This window comes from Artibeus jamaicensis, unplaced genomic scaffold, assembly GCF_021234435.1.
Source record: "Artibeus jamaicensis isolate MK-2021 breed Jamaican fruit bat unplaced genomic scaffold, CSHL_Jam_final contig_700, whole genome shotgun sequence".
In the NCBI taxonomy this organism is placed as follows: Eukaryota; Metazoa; Chordata; class Mammalia; order Chiroptera; family Phyllostomidae; genus Artibeus; species Artibeus jamaicensis.
Genome location: NW_026521930.1, coordinates 15,994,804 through 16,010,594, shown reverse-complemented (window position 1 = coordinate 16,010,594; position 15,791 = coordinate 15,994,804). Strand labels below are relative to the sequence as shown.

General features: G+C 46.5%; 2 protein-coding genes across 10 annotated transcripts in view; one reads left to right on the top strand and one right to left on the bottom strand.

The window, feature by feature from the left end:
• The first annotated feature begins 1,084 nt into the window (after positions 1 to 1,084).
• Positions 1,085 to 15,791, top strand: part of LOC128628334 (transmembrane protein 186-like) — a 28,738-nt gene continuing 14,031 nt past the window's right edge. For 2 of the 7 annotated variants that reach the window (XR_008392703.1, XR_008392704.1), the window contains exon 1: positions 1,085 to 1,139. Coding sequence is in view for 2 of the 7 variants with exons in the window: in XM_053671518.1 (XP_053527493.1) it covers positions 1,137 to 1,139; positions 2,156 to 2,791 (639 nt within the window). In the remaining 5 variants the exon portion in view is untranslated. Of the gene's footprint in view, positions 1,148 to 2,155; positions 3,471 to 4,625; positions 5,255 to 15,791 lie in introns of those variants that run through there. The other 5 variants (XM_053671518.1, XM_053671519.1, XR_008392707.1 and 2 more) reach the window with 5 other exon arrangements.
• Positions 8,220 to 15,791, bottom strand: part of ABAT (4-aminobutyrate aminotransferase) — a 92,326-nt gene continuing 84,754 nt past the window's right edge. For 2 of the 3 annotated variants that reach the window (XM_053671511.1, XM_053671510.1), the window contains 2 exons: positions 12,657 to 12,768; positions 8,221 to 11,399 (listed from right to left, as the gene is read on the bottom strand). In XM_053671511.1, the coding sequence (XP_053527486.1) occupies positions 11,278 to 11,399; positions 12,657 to 12,768 (234 nt within the window). In that variant the 3' untranslated portion in view covers positions 8,221 to 11,277. Of the gene's footprint in view, positions 11,400 to 12,656; positions 12,769 to 15,791 lie in introns of all 3 variants that reach the window. The other variant, XM_053671512.1, reaches the window with a different exon arrangement.

Genomic DNA, 15,791 nt, shown 5'->3' with positions numbered 1-15,791 from the left:
CAGTAAGGCCGACTGGGCCTCATGTTTGATTGGCGGGTGTTCCGTGATCAGTTTGTACAAGGAGGGGGCCAGAGTGAGCTAATCCCAAATGCTGATCTTAACTGAAACCTATCTGTGCCTGTGGCAGCAAAATCTGGAGGCGGAAGCAAGTGTCCAGGAGTCCAAGGAGGCTCTCCACAAGCCTCCTGTTGAACAGTCTAGGTCTCCTCGATCATCCCAGACCCTCGGCAGCGGCTGGAGAAGGGGTGATGGTGGTGGTTAATATTTGTTAAACATTACTGAACACAGCCTCCTGTAAGGCAAGATACTTTCATGAACTTGTTTGATTTCATTTGACCCTCCCCAAGCCCCATATGGAACAGGCAAAAACTAGATGCTGAGGCTCAGAGGTTAAGGGACTTGCTCAAAGTCACAAAGCAGAGACTCTACTAGGCCTGTTCGACCTGGAAACCTATGTTTTCCATAGCCGGGTTCAAAGTACATCCCACAGCTGACCGAACTGAGGAGGGCACACAGCTGCTAAGGGGGCTGAGCAGTGGTTCAAACCCGGGGCTTGCGGTGAGTGTTCAGAACTGCAATTCCCAACCCAAGGCAAGTTTCTACCTTTCAAAAGTTTTCGCCCCCTCGCATCTCTCAAGCACCCTGAGGTGTTCGGGCTCACGCTCTAGGGCACGCAGAACTGAGTTCAGCCCTGTCAGGAGGCGGAAGGCGGTCCTTAGCCGCCCCTCAGTGCCCACCCTGAGGGGTCGTCATCCTGGTCTGGGGGCAGCAAGAGATTCTGCACCCGCTGCCTCCAGCCTGCGGGGCGCCGCCTACCTGCCGCGGGACCGTCAGGGTCCGGTCCACGTGGAAGAGACAGCGCTGGGGGGGAGGGAGCCAAGTCACCAAATACCACGCCACACCTGAGGTGATGGCCGGCACCCGGAACTAGGTTCGGAACTTCCGGGTTCAGCCAGCGTTCTGGCGGGCGCGTCGTGAGGAGGAGAAGAATCCACTCCCACAGGGTCCAATGCGTCAGCAACTCTCTGTGGACCACAAATCCCAGAATGCAACGTGCCCCACGCAGTTCCGTAAGGCGGAGCAAGCGGTGGTGGATCTTCCGCTCGCTGACAGGATTCGGTAGACAGTGCGGGGCCATGGTAAGCAGGTGGGTGGTGGAGACTGAAGGAGGTGACGCGCTTTTCGGGTCGGGGTTGGGATTTGGGTCAGGCCTGGGGCCGGCAGGCCGAAGCCTGACATGGTGACTCGGGGAACGCGCGGGAGCTACCTCCGGAGTGGGTTATGATTTGTTATTCCCGGGCTTCCGGTGCGCGCAGGCCACGTGCGCGATCAACAGCGATACTAAAGTTCACAGAGCATTCATTTCAGGTCCGTCAAGTGCTCTTGAGGGCTTTAAAACCGTCATCTCTTTCAGTATATTCTGAATCCCCGTTTGAAAGATGAAGAAACCGTGGGCTAAAGTGGGGGGGGGGTAAGTTGCCCACGGATCCAGAGCTAGTGACTAGGAGTCGGGATTGGAATCCAGACCTGTTCACTGCAGTAGTCAAGGTGTGGGACTGTGCTTCCACTAAAATCCTTGTGCTTCCGTTTGGCTCCTTCACCCCCCTCTCCCCCTCCAGTCTTCCCGCTCCCCCTAACAGGGGTAAGAAATCACCATTTCCCTTCAGCACCCAGATGACGCTCTAAGCAAGCAGAGATTACGAAAGTTACTGTGCTACATAACTAACGGATTTGTACCCCACTGGGACATATACTGTTTGGGGAAATATTCACCCGGCCTGATGGATCCGGGGCTGGGCACCTGCCTACGTATTTTTGTTTAAATGAACGCAGAGGGCTGTGCCTCCTTCCTGTGCCTACTTGAAGTGCCTGCAGGAAGGTGGGCCGGTTGGAGAGTCAGACCCTGTCCCACTCTCTGGCTGTGTGTTCCTGGGTAAATTTCTTACCTTTTCTGGCCTTAGATTTTTACTATTTCACACAGCTTTTGTGAAGGTCACATGAGGTAAAGCACCTGGGTTTCCCTTTCCCTCCATCTTTGTCCTGATGGTGACCTCACAAGATGGACAGGAGCCTCACAAGATGTTTTGCAGGTGTTCATTGTGTGATGAGCATGGTCGAGTTCTTCGAGAGAAATGGTCTCTTGTCTCCCTTCCAGGCTGCTGTCCTCCGAGTTGTGATGCGGTTGCCAGTGCCAGCTGTGTGGGGAAGGCCTCTCTACAGGCTGCAGTGCTGCAGTGGGCAGGATTTTAGGAAGTGGGTGGGGAGTAGGTCACCCACATTGAAAGGGAAACCACCAGGCACAGAGACAGAGAAATTCCAGATGATCTACCGGTTTGATGCCATCAGAATCTTTAGGTACTTGTCTCGGCTGAAGGTGGTACAAACAGCCCTGACGGTGGTGGCCCTGCCTCCTGGCTTTTACTGGTACTCCCAGGGCCTTATGGCTTTCAACTCCTTGTGCCTCGTGGGTGGGATAGCTGGGTTTGCCCTGGCTATGCTGTGCTGGATGAGCTATTTCTTCCGGAGGCTAGTGGGTATCCTATATGTGAATGAGTCAGGCACCATGCTGCGGGTGGCCCACCTGACCTTCTGGGGCTGGCGGCAGGACACATACTGCCCAGTGGCCGACGTGATCCCTATGACGGAAACCCAGGACTGGCCTCAGGAACTTTTTGTACGGATCCAGCAGTACAGTGGGAAGCAGACCTTCTACCTCACCCTGCGCTATGGACGCATTGTGGACAGAGAGCGTTTCACACAGGTGTTTGGGGTTCTGGACACGCTTAAGTGAACAACTGGACACTGGGCTTCTGGGTAACCTTGGGCCACCTGGATCTCTGACAGAAGGCTGAAGGTGTGGGCAAGGTTAAAGAAAGGGGACCTGTGAGCTGGAGACTTTGCCAGGATTCCTGGGAAACTTGCCTTTTGGAATGAGTAAGTTCATGAGGCTGATGCTAGTAAGCTAGTTTAGGAAAGAGGCCTTAGTGCAAATTTTTACGCACTTGTATATGACATTCATGTAGGTAATGGCCAGCAGGTTCTCTTGGGAGCCAACTGTTGGAAGAAGCTATGCCCCATTCATGCAAACAGAAAGTGCTGTGAAATGGGAAGAAGGGTGGGGCAGGCGGAACATAGGATTTGGAGTTGGAAGACTTGGATTTTGTTTATCTTTAACTTGTCGTGGGCCAGGTAGCTGAGTCTCTCTGAACCTTGGTTTTTCATTTGTAAAGTGGAAATCCTGCCTGTCTCATGGGATGTGTGTGAGAATAAATAATAAATGTTGAGTGCTTTGCAAACTCAGGATGCAAGAGCAAACATGAAGTGTTTGTTTAGAGGTGATGGAGTGGTAGACCCAGCAGCAGACTGGATTGGGATGAAACCTGGAAGTGGGTCATTTGGTCCTGCCAGATGGTAACTACATGAGGGGCATGAGAGTCATCCAAGCAAATATGGCACTCCTGCAAGACAGTGTTTAGTACCCAGAGGGCTTGGGGCTCTCACATCAGATGTCTCTGGACTGTGTGTGCCTGGGCCAATTTTTTTGCCTAAAGAATAGATTCTCAATCCCTGGCTCCATATGCGGAATCACCTGGAGAGCTTTTTAAAAGTGTTGTTACCCAGGCCTGTGACCATGCCCCCCAGGTGGTTCTCATGTGTAGTCTGGGTTGACAGTCAATGGGTGGAAGTCTCACCGTACTGGGAGGTGAGAGCCAGGATTCTCACCCTCTTTTACATGAAAAGAGCTTTTGTTCCTATGCACAGTCTGCTGTGTAGTACCAGCAGAGGGCACACAGAGCAAATGCATTATCCATTCCTTTATTCCTGAGCTAAAATCATACGTCTCTATGTGAGAATGGGAATCAGATTAGGGCTTTTACCACATGCATAGGGCAGCACCTAGGAGCCGTGCAAAAAAATCCCAAATCAACAAGACTACCCTGTGTTGAACCCCCACAGGTTCCTGTAGAAACTGGGCATGTGTGTTTTTGTGCTAATTCTAAGGCAGCCCAAGTTTTGAAAATCATTTTGTGGGGTTTATCCTTCCCCAAAACCAAGCAGTAGCTCCTCAGAAAATGGAAGTGGCCTTTGGATTCAGGTGTTGGAATTAGCCGCTTTGACAAAATGTAGCCTCATTAGCAAAGAGGTTACATTGGTGATTAGCCTCTTTAACAATTCCAGCATAGTCATGTAATAGCGATACCCAAGCATCCATATGAGAATATTCACTGAATGTTTTTAACAGCAAAACAAACAAAACAATAGCACCAACGAAACTAGAAATAAGCTAAGTCTCTGCTAGTAGTTAACACAGTTAAATAAATGTTGGCAGTGTTTAATTGAAAAATAAAATGTTGGTAGATCCATATTATGGGACATACATGGTGCTTAATCAGAGTTAGACTGATATAATCTGCTGATGTGGAAAAGTAACCATGGGGTAATGTTATGTGGGACAAACTAGTTACAGAACAATATAGTCTTTTGTTCTTAATTTTTAAAAAATGCATACATTCCAAATTGTGAACAGTAATTACCTCTGGGGAGCATTTTCGGGGTTGAAGGCAGTGGATGAGATGAAGGGAACGCTCCTGGTTCAACTTTGTAACCCAGTATTTAAAATTTTTATAATGAGTTTGACATGTGTCTTAACATGAAGAAAATGTTGTGATAAGTATACAGTGTCTTCTTCCATCCTTTCTTCCTCACGTCAGCTTTCTAGGTAGTTTCTCAACTATGTATTTCCACTGTGGACTGGGAAACTGAGTTGACAGGAAACATTTAGTCACTGAGAGTGTCAGTGGGACGTAACTGTGTCCCCTTGTAGACTGACTTTCCTTCCTGTCTGCTGAGAACAGTGTGGGTTTTGTGCCCCTCCATGCTGCCCGTGGGCTATATATCATTTAGATGCAGGGAATGGTAACGGTCTGTAGCATGTCGATTCTCATATGCTATGCTGAATGGTTGCCATGGACTGAATGGTCCTCCCTAAAATCATATGTTGAAATCATAACCCCTAAAGTGATGGTGTTTGGAGGTGGGGCCTTGGGAGTTGATTAGGGTTAGAGGAGGTCTTGGCGATGGGGCCCTCATGACAGGATTGATGTCCTTGTAGGAAGGAGACAAGACTGAGTATAACAAGGACGGCCATGTGAGCACATAAACAGGGAGAGACACTCAACAAGAACCTTATGGACTTCCATTCTCCAGAACCGTGAGCAGTTAATTGTTTGCTGTTTAGGCTGTCCAGTCTCAGGTATTCTGTTATAGTAGCCGGAGCTGACTAAGATGGGGGCCTCCAAGTTTAGGTCAGCTTTTGCTGGGGATGTTCATACTGGGCACAGCTGAGAGCTGTGGTTCTTCCTACACTGGTTACCAAAAATTAGACCTTGTCATGGGGCCAGAAATCCCACTGCAGCCCATCATTAAATGACCATATTTAATGCACTACCTGGATCTGGTGAACTTAGCTGCTTGCAGGGCTAGGCTGGGGTGAGTTGCCTGAATAGCCAGGGTTGGAGCTTTCCTTTTGCTGCTTTATGGTTTCAGGGCTTGTGAGTCCCCAGATGGAAAGCAAAGTCCCCTTTGATTCACAGGCATAGTTCAACTTTTATGGCTTTTTTTGACTCTGCATCATTCAACTATAAAACCTTGGCTGATTAGAATTAGTCAAGCAGGGCCGATACCATCTGGCCATGCTTGTATCAGGTGGTGACAAAACATCCGTTTTCCTTATTAGCAGTTGAAATATATTCCAGGATGTCCAGTTGAGTTTACCTTTGTTGGGAATTAGATTTAATATCTACAAGTGGGAACTTAACTCTGACAGAAATATGTTGTTTAGACCCATATGTGCAACACTATTCACAGATGAAGTGGCAAAGGAAGTATCTTCCATTTAGCACCTACTGTATGCCAAGCAATTATCACATGTAAACCTCCCAGCAACTGTTCCCAAGTTAGCGAGCCAGAGAGAGGCAGTTGTATGTAGGGGGGAAGCATGTGGCTTTGAAGCAAGACTTCCTGTCTGCTTGAATCCCAGCCCTGGCTGTGACCTGGGGCCAGTTATACAGTGTCTGTTTGTGTCTTGGTTTCTTCACCTGTCAAGCAATGATAATAAAAGCACCCACTTAGGGTGGTTGAGGGGACTGGCTTACTACATGAAAAACACTTAAAATAGTTCCTGATCCAAGGGAGCACTCCATACATGTTAGTGAGCATTACTGTTATCAACCTCATTTTGCACATGAAGCCACAAGCGGTAAAGTGACTTGCTCAAGGTCATCCAGGCAGCAAGTTGAGTTGGGTCACTCTTCTGCCTTGTCCTGCTTCCCCAAGAGGGGAAGTACAGAAAATAGAAAACAATGGTTGTTTTTAAAAGTAGTATTCATTCTTGAGGTTCTGGCACCTTCCACACACCTACCTTAGGCCTGTATGTGTAGGATCTCATACTGAAAACTGACCAGTTCAAGTCCACATACCAAGGCCAGTGGCCAGGCCACTGTGAAAAAGGTCATTGGTGGTCTCTATCCTTAACCAATCCCATGCTGACTGTGTGCGTGCACATGCTGGCATATACAGTGATTACACATGTGCCATCTTTCATATATCCATGTGTATCCTGGCTTCCAAATTCTGATTTTGAGCTTCAGCTTCCTCATATTGAAAACAGGCATACAAGTACATAGCTCATAGGTTTCTTGTGAAAATTATAAAGCAGAGGTAGAATGTGGTTGCACATCGTGGATGCTCAGGAAACAGTAATTATTATGAATGATTTAAAAATACATTTAATGGTAGATACTACCTTTCAAGTCAATTGTTTCGTAGACATGTCAGATTTCAGAGCTGGGAGATACCTTGGAAACCATGTGGTTCAAGCCGTAGATTTTACTGGTGAAAAATATAGGGGTAATGGAAGGCCACTGAGACAGCTGGGAGCAGAAGTGAGAAAGCCCACCACCCCTGCTTCCAGGTCAGGACAGCAGGAGGATGAAGGTTCAAGTCACTTGTGCAGGTGTCTGCTGAGCATCCCTTCTGAGCCTCCCTGTTGATTCTAGTCAGTCATCAGCTTATCAACTTTGTTGGCCATAGAGAGAATCTGACTTAATTGGTTTGGGGTAGGGCCCTAGCATTAGGATTGTTTAAAAAGCTCTTTAGGGTGACTCTCAAGTGCATCCAGTGTTAAAAGTCAGTGTCCTGTATGTTTTGAATTCTGTGCTTTTCTTTCCCTTTCCATTCATCCCATTATTGTCCTAGTTAGACTCCCAAGTCATCTTGATGGTGGCAGTGGCCCGACCCATCTCTGCACCTCCCTGTTTGTTACGGAGAACATGCAGGACAATCTCTGAAATGCAAGTTGCAATATCCCCCTGCTGCAAACCTTTAGTGGCTGCATCACTGTGTGGAAGGCCCACGCCCTCAGCACAGCACAGAAGGTCCTCTGGATTGGAGCCCTGCCCATTTCTTTGGCCTCGTCTCCAGGGGTTGCTGGAATCTCTCCCATTGTGATCTAGTCATGCTGAACAATGTAGAAATGCCTTCTGCCTCCCCCCATCTTTGTCCCTTCAGTTAGCTATTCTCTTGAACTGGATGCTTTCCCTCCCCCCTCTGAGTCCCTGAAGCAGTTCCTGCTCAACCTTGAGGAGGAAACTCAGGGGCCCAAATTCCACCCCAACTTAGGACCAATCCTTTGTGCATATATGGCATCCAGGGTCCTCCTATATCCTTGTCCTTACGCTAAGTTGATAAGACCTTTGCTCCACTGGAAGGTGAACTGAGAGTAAGGACCATACCTTGTCCATCCCTATCACATGGTATCACCTTGTGAGCTCTGGAGAAATTAATGGCTCACACCCAATGCAGGTAGAATGTTCCCTGAAGACATCCCTAAGAGGTGTATATAATAGGTGTTTAATAAGTACTTGCCAAATAATTAAAACCATTTCCAGCCCTGGCTGGCGTAGCTCAGTGGATTGAGCGTGGGCCTGCGAACTAGAGTATCGAGGTTCAGTTCCCAGTCAGGGCACATGCCTGGGTTGCTAGGCCAGTTCCCAGCAGGGGACTCACGAGAGGCAACCACACATTAATGTTTCTCTCCCACTCTTTCTCCTTCCCTTCCCCTCTCTCGAAAAATAAATAAATAAAATATTAAAAAAAAATTTCCAGTCAAGAAGGCCACATTCACTCTGATGTTTCCATTATAAATATATTTTTTTTTTAAATTTAACAATACTGATTAACACAGGAAGTATTCATGGAATTGTGCAGATGGTCATCAGTTACATTGTGACGTTAATTTCTTTATCATTTATTGGCACTGTCAACAGAATACTGTAAACAAGATCACTTTGTATGCGTAAGTTGGCGATGCTCCCTAGCTGTGGTTTTTCTACCATGAGCTAATATATATATATATATATATATATATATATATATATATATATATACACACACTATATAGATAAGTATAGCTATATTAATGTGCACAGTTTTGCATGGTTACTGTCAGTAAAAATTATAAAAAAATCCATTTATAATAAAAGGGAGGATATGATAAGACGCACTATTACTGGACCTTATTTTCTGTAAAAGAGACGAGATTTGCTAGAGACGTTTACTAAACTCTATGGCACTAATGTGTGATGGATCCATTTCCAGTCCCTCACCACAGAAGCACTTCTCCCTGGGCTCTGCCTTACAAGGTACCCTGTCCACTGCGCCCAGCCACCCTGAGTTTTCCGCAGCCTCTTCCAAGTTCCTACGATCTTTAGCTGTGCTGGGAATTCTTTTCCTTGACATTTTCCCATCCAGACCCTCCCAAAAGCAGATGTCTCAGGAACTCTTTATGCTCCAAGCCAGTAAGAACTTGGTAAACAGCTTAAAAAGTTTTACAAGAATAACTTCCTTTGGTAAGGAGCGCATAAGTCTGGACATGATTTTCTAGATAAAGTGGTTTCATTTTCTGTCAGTGCCCTCTGGGGAGAGAACAAAACATTGGAGCCACTCTCCACCAAATTGCCAACTTTCTGGTTGTGCCTTAGTTTAAAAACCTTCTGGATTTCAAAACCCTTATATGTTTGCATCCAGTGCTAAAGTCCTCAGAAGATACCATACTTATGCCAATATAAGAATTATGGTTTGGGTTCCATTTTGTTTGTTTGTTGAACAAGGCCTTGAATTCTGGACTGTTGCCTGTGAAATCTGGATCCCTAGTGAAAGGTATGAGACCATGAACTGGTAGGCCTTTGCACATGGTATTCCCTTTCTGCAGCACTTTTCCTTGCCTTGTCTGTTTGGTGAACTCTTGCTCATTCTGCAATATCCTATTCAAATGTGACTTTCTTCTTGAAACCTCCTCTGATCCTTAGGTGGATTGGGGCACTCCCTCTGATTTCCTGATGCTCCTGTACATACCTTTGTCACAGAACTTGCCACTCAGCTTTAATTATGGGTTTAAGAGTGTGTTGTCCACAATGAGATGTGAATCCCTTGAGAGCAGGGACCACGTTTTATTTCACATTTGTAATCCTAGTGCTTAGCACTAGGCCTGGGACAGAGCAGGTGTTCAGTACTAGTTTCATGAATGAATGACTTAATAAATATACAAAAAAGTGAAACCTCACCGAAAGGGGAAAGCATAGATCTCCACTTAGTCATCAGGGTCAATGGCCTTAAACACAGCAGAACTCCTTTAAAGCAGTGACAGCACTGACTGCAAGAATGCAAAGTGAACGGGAACTCAAAGATCTGTCTGTGCCTGTTAGGCATGTTAGTGCCTTTCCTTCTCAATAAAATCAGGTGGAAGACCAAGTCCGTTAAAGAGTACAAGCTGAAAGAAACCGCTTTGAGATCTTTGGATGATTATTAAAAGAGCAAAGTGCTGAATGGAGAACCTTGATATGTCCATCTTTTCAAATGGGCAAGCAAAGCATTGGGAGATGAAGTGGCTATCTTTTGGAGAGAGAACATAAAAAGCCAGACTTTCTTCATCTCCCTGCCAAACAGTCCTCAGTGCTGTGGGACTACCAGCTGCTCCTTTTAGGAGCCTGATGGTAGGAACTTAAATCAGTTCCAAGAAAGTCTGTATTTCAGGAGCGTTCCTTTAGCTTCAGCCAAGGTGCATTTAAGCCTTCAAGTACCACGTGCCTGGTAATCTCCACACTTGTTCCCGTTAGAAAAACCTCTGACTGGAGTGGCAAAGACAAGGAAACCACCTTGAACCAACAGCCTGATTTTTTTCCTTCATGGACCTCTGGTGCCTTTAATTCATCATGCTTCCCTCAAGAAGAATCTCGTTTAGCAACTGACTGCCTTTGATAGAGTAGCAAAGCTATTCCTATGGTTGCTCAGAAGTGGAGCAAAGAAAAGGGTAAACAAAACCTAGAGAAAGAGCCTCCTGGGTGAGGAGTCCAAAAAGCAGACCCCAGTTGACTCAGAGACAGGAAGAAGTCACCTGTCCCAGGCCCTGGGCTCATGTTCCAGGGAGCATGAGCTTCTTGTGCTTCTGATCCTTCAGCTCACGTGTGCCCCTGTGTGCCCCCTTCTCAAGCTGCAGTTTTGTTTCCAGAGGCCTCAGTTGACGTTTAACAGGGGGAAAGAGCTTGGGGGGATGGTGGATGTCAAGTAAGAAGCATCCATGATGCCATCTGGGCAGTCTCCAAAGCCCCATCCAGGACAGAAGTCACAGTTTAGAGCAATCCCCACATGCACTTGGATAAGTGGTCGAAGTCTTGAGAAGACCCCCTTTCCACACCCCTAGCTCAATTCTAACATTCCTACAATCCTGCCTTCATATGATCTGTCCTGTCCTTCACTGGATTGTGCTTGGGACATGCTCGGAGTTCCAGGGGTTGGGTGAGGGGTGAATATGTTTGCATAGGGCAAGTGAGCCAACATCCTTGATGATAGAATATGGCACTTGAGAGGGACTGGAACCCAGGAGTTTCAGCTACCCTTCCCAGTAGCAGGTGTCATTCCTGTGGCTGGATTCCAAGGAAATTGTAGCTGTTCAGAGTGGGCACATAAATGGCTGGGGTGCTCATGGCCCATCCTAAGACTGGAGCTCAAGTACAAGCTGAGCATAGACCACTGGTCACTATTGGCTCTGCACAGAGGAAAACCAAAACCAGACCCTCCATCCTCTCCCTTCCCCACAAGCCACCCTCCAGTTTTTACATTCACTTCTGATACTTTAAGTGAAAACACAAATTAGGCAAACTAATCAATTTGACAACTGTTGAGATCAGGGCTTTCCAGAGTGTAGTGGAAATGGCTTCTTTACTTGAAGTCAGCTAAGATGTCACTGAAAATATTGAGGAACAGGTGTGCATGGTGATCCCTGAAGACCAGAGTGGGACGGAAACGAATGGATTTGTCACCACAGCCCCCCAACACCACACCTGAAAGAAATGGCAGGAGGTGTTAGCAGCTTGGGCTCAGAGTTTCAGGCCTGTAAGGGCCAGCAGGATAGTTATGCACTGGGCTACCCCCACCCATTCATGTCATTTTTTCAATCCAGGTTTCTGGCTGTCCTTCCATCCATCTAGCCATCTGCATTACCTCTCTTCCTTCATCCATCTCATCCAGCATTCCTTTCCCTTCCTCTTTTTTCCAATTTTGAATACCTGCTATGCTGCCCCTTAACTCGGTTTGGTGGTAGAGAAATCCTGAGACAAAGTCCTTGCCTTCCAGAAACTCATGGTGTGGGGAGAAAGAAAATGAGCAAACAAGTAAATTAGAAAAGGTAAGGCAGGTCAGAAGCATGCATATGGGGCACAGCTGTCACTCAAGAGGGACAGATCCCCTTATTTTAAAGGGTAACTTTACCATTGACTTGCTGGGTGTCCTTGTCTTGGTTGCTCAGCATCTCTGAAACTTTTCTCTTTTACAGAGGACGCAAATCATCCCTGCCCTTCGGGGCTAGTATATGGGTTCCATAAAATGGTACTAGTGAAAGACCTCTCTCAACACAATGTAGGTGCTTTTATCTCACCACTACATTCCCCCACTTAAAATTCTCCCATGGCCTCTCGTAGCTCTTAGGAAAAAGTCCAGAATCTTTAATCTGATCCACAGGCAGATACAATGTGGGCCTGATAGCCCCTCCCCAACTTTATTCCGTAGCCCATTGGTCCCCATTCTTTTAGTTTCTCCAGCTCTATCCTGGTTCAGGTAATTGTATGTGTCCCTCCTTCACTCAGAATGCTCTTCCTGACCTTCACTGAGCCAAACCCTGTCCATCCATCAAGGCATAAGGTAAAATGCCACTTCCTCAAGGAAGCCTTCCCTGATTTCCTGGACTTTTACACCAGCTATTCACTCCCCCAGGCCTTTTTCCTGTTTCCTAGGATTTATAAATGCAGCTGGTTGTTCATGAAATATTCTCTTTAATGTCCCTACTTCCTACTAGAGTGTAAGGAACTTGAAGGAAGGGACCCTTGTGGTCTTGTTCATCATTATGTCTCCAGTGTTGGTGCTAGTCATCTTGGTGATTATTTGGTGAATGAAATAATGCATAGGAAAATCCCCATAGTAACCTTCTCTTCTTTTGAGAAAGAACATTTAGAGTGTCTTTAGTCCTGTGTACCATTTGCCCTCCCCTGCCAGGGTATCGTGGGGTACCAATTAAGCCCAGCTTCCACTTTTGATCATCTTACCTTTGTTTCTGGCTATTAAAATGAGTTTATTCCGTATGGATTCATCTGGAGTGTCGAAAGAGCAGAAGGTGCCTCGTCCTCTTACTCTGCTGATGAACTGGGGGTACCGGGTCTGCAGTGGGGAAAACAAGGCTGGCACCAAAGTCTGTTACCTTGTAGCAGCCAGTTCAGTGGTTGTGGTTCCTCAAACGAACCCCAGGGTCTGGCCGTTGGATCTCTTCATGGACTGGCAGGACCACTGTGAGGTTCAGAGCTCTGGCTCTAGAGACATTTAGCTCTGGGTTGAAAACCTTGGCCCCATTCTTACCATGGAACCTTGGGCAAGTCATTTAAGCGGCCTGTGTTTCAGTTTCTTCTTCTGTAAACTGAAGGATAAAAATGCTATTGATCCCAATGTGCTGTGGTAAGAATTTAGTGAGACCAGGTCCTAAGCCCAGGGCCTGGCACTTGGTAGGCACTCAACAGATGTCAGCCATCTTTATTTATTAGCACTTCTTGTAGAAAAGTGGTGATTGATTCTTCTAGGAAAAAAAGCTCATATTCAAGGCTTTGAGGTTGGGAGTTATAATGGGATGAATAGTGGCCCCTCCCCAAATGTATGTTGACTTATAACTTGTGAGTGTGACCTTGTTTGCAAATAAGGTCTTTGCTGATGTATTTAGGTTAAGATGAGGTTATACTGGATTAGGGCGGGCCCTGAATCCATCATGGCATTCTTATAAGAAAAGAGAAATTTGGTCATAGACATGTACAGAGAGGGGAGAACGCCATGTGAGAACAGAAGCAGAGATGACAGGGAAGCAGCTATGAGCCAAGGAATACCAGGGACCACCAGCAACCATGAGAATCTAGCAGACTGGCCTGGGATGGATGTTCTCTCAGAGCCTCAGAAAGAATCAATGCTGTTGATATCTTGATTTCAGACTTCTGGCTTCCAGAATGATGACAACAAATTCTTATTTTAAGCCACCTGGTTTGTAGTAGTTTGTTACAACAGCTCCAGGAAGTGAATACAGTATCCCAGAGTAAAGGATCTTGGTTATTCCCCACTCTCATCATTCATGTGAAAGAGAGCAAATTGGGGTTGGACAAGCACTAATAATTTCAGGTACTGGGGGCAGAGATGGGGGACAAGTGTCATTTTGTTACAGCCCCTTGGTAGGAATTCGGGTGATAATAAAGGCCCCACGGGTGTGCTAGGAACTCTGCTCGGCACTTATATGCATGTTCTTGATCCCCACAGCACTAGTGAAGGACCCATTTTGGTCTCCACAGTAGAGGAAATGAGGTACAGAAGTCACTCCAGCACTCACTCTATTTATCCTTGCACTTGCTACTTGGCTGGGAACCAGTGATATGAACACATTCCTGTCTCCCATCAGTGTTGAGGCCAGGAACAAGGTCTTATCCATATGGACACCCCTTTGTGGCCCTTGTGACACACACACACACACACACACACACACAGAGTATCTCTTTGATTATTTAATGGAGGAGTAGAAATCTTCATGTACTCCTTCCTGAATGCCTTTAATTACTGCCTCTAGGCCTTATGTATACAGCATCCTTCTGTCTCATCTATTTGTATACTTCAGTGTTTTAGGGCATTCCTGTAATCTTACCCCCTTTTTGCCTATAGCTTTGTAAGGCCCTGATAAGGATGGGTACTGCTCCCATTCCTTAAATGAGCCAGTTCAGGGCTCCTAAAAGTAAGATGTCAGGCTTGGCTCTAGGATGTTTCCATGGAATCCTTTTTTTTTTTTTTTTTTTTTGTGGTACCGTCCTACATATGGAACCCACTGTGCACCCTGAGAAAGAAGACATTTGCTAAGATGGGTTCTGGAGGCTAACTTCACTGATATTAAAAACAAACAAACAAATAAACAAACAAAAAACCCAGAACCTAGCAGCCAATTTTATGCTGGGGCCTCTCATGCAAATTGTACCTCAGGGAAAAGCCTGTCCAGGGAAAAATCCAACTTAGGGCCCAGCAGTCTGCTTTTCCATGTGAATGGCTGCCCAGAACTACCTGCCTGTGTGCCAGACTGCCTGCATGCACACTGTTTGTGCCACCCAAGCCAGCGTTTATAAAGAAATTCCCGGAATCCTATTTCAACCACTGGGATTGAAGCTTTCCTTATCCAATCAGGGCTGCGTATCTTTGACTAACCAGAGATGCTCGATTCTGAAAAATCAGGACAGGGCCTTCAGACCATTTAAACTGTGATGATTTGGAGTCCTCATTTGCATTAGTACAGATCAATCAGAGTTCAGGGTGGGGACTTCTTTCTATATAAGCCAGCTTCCCTCTGGCTGGCTGTGAGAGTGCACTTTCCCTTTCCACCTGTAATTCTAGGCTGAACAAAGCAAGCAGAGCAAAGCTGTGTGCCTGGAGAGGGGCCTGGACCCTGGGCTGCCTCACAGCCATACTGTGTCACACTTGAGCTATTTTGCATTGATTAAAGTTTCGTTCTTCAGCTCACTCCAAAATGAGGGTTCTTGTTGGCAGCCGAATTGGTGCCAAGAACCATCAGTGGAAAATTCTTTGGGAAACACTGTCTTCAGATCTGGACAGGGAGCAGCCATGTTTGTGATAGCCCAGAACAACCAGCTCCCCACCAAGCTGGACCCTGGCTGCATCAACATATGTAAGCAGGGCCCAGACATCAACCAGGGAAATAAAGGACGCCAGTCATTTCTCCTGCCCCACTGTAGGACAGTGAAAGAGTACCCTCTCAGGAAGGAAGGGCCTGACCCACTGGAGAGGTTTTTTCAAGTGGCTGCTCCTGCCCAACCTCAATTCAAATGCAAATCCACTCCAAGAAAAGAAAAGGAGGATTTCTGGTAAAGATGGTGGCATAGGTAGACATGGTTCACCTGTTTGCACCACCACATCAAAATCGCAACTAAAATATAGAACAACTGTCACTTAGAACTGTCAGAAATCAAGTTGAATGGAAGTCTGACAACTATTGAATTAAAGAAATCACACCCACATGGACTGGTAGGAGGGGCCCATACAGAACAGGTTGGTCTCTCACCCATGTGTGGTGGATAAATATTTGGAAGGGTTAATTCAGGATTGAGGAGTCGCACCCTCATACCAGGCCCCCCAGCCCAGCATTCTAGTTCCAG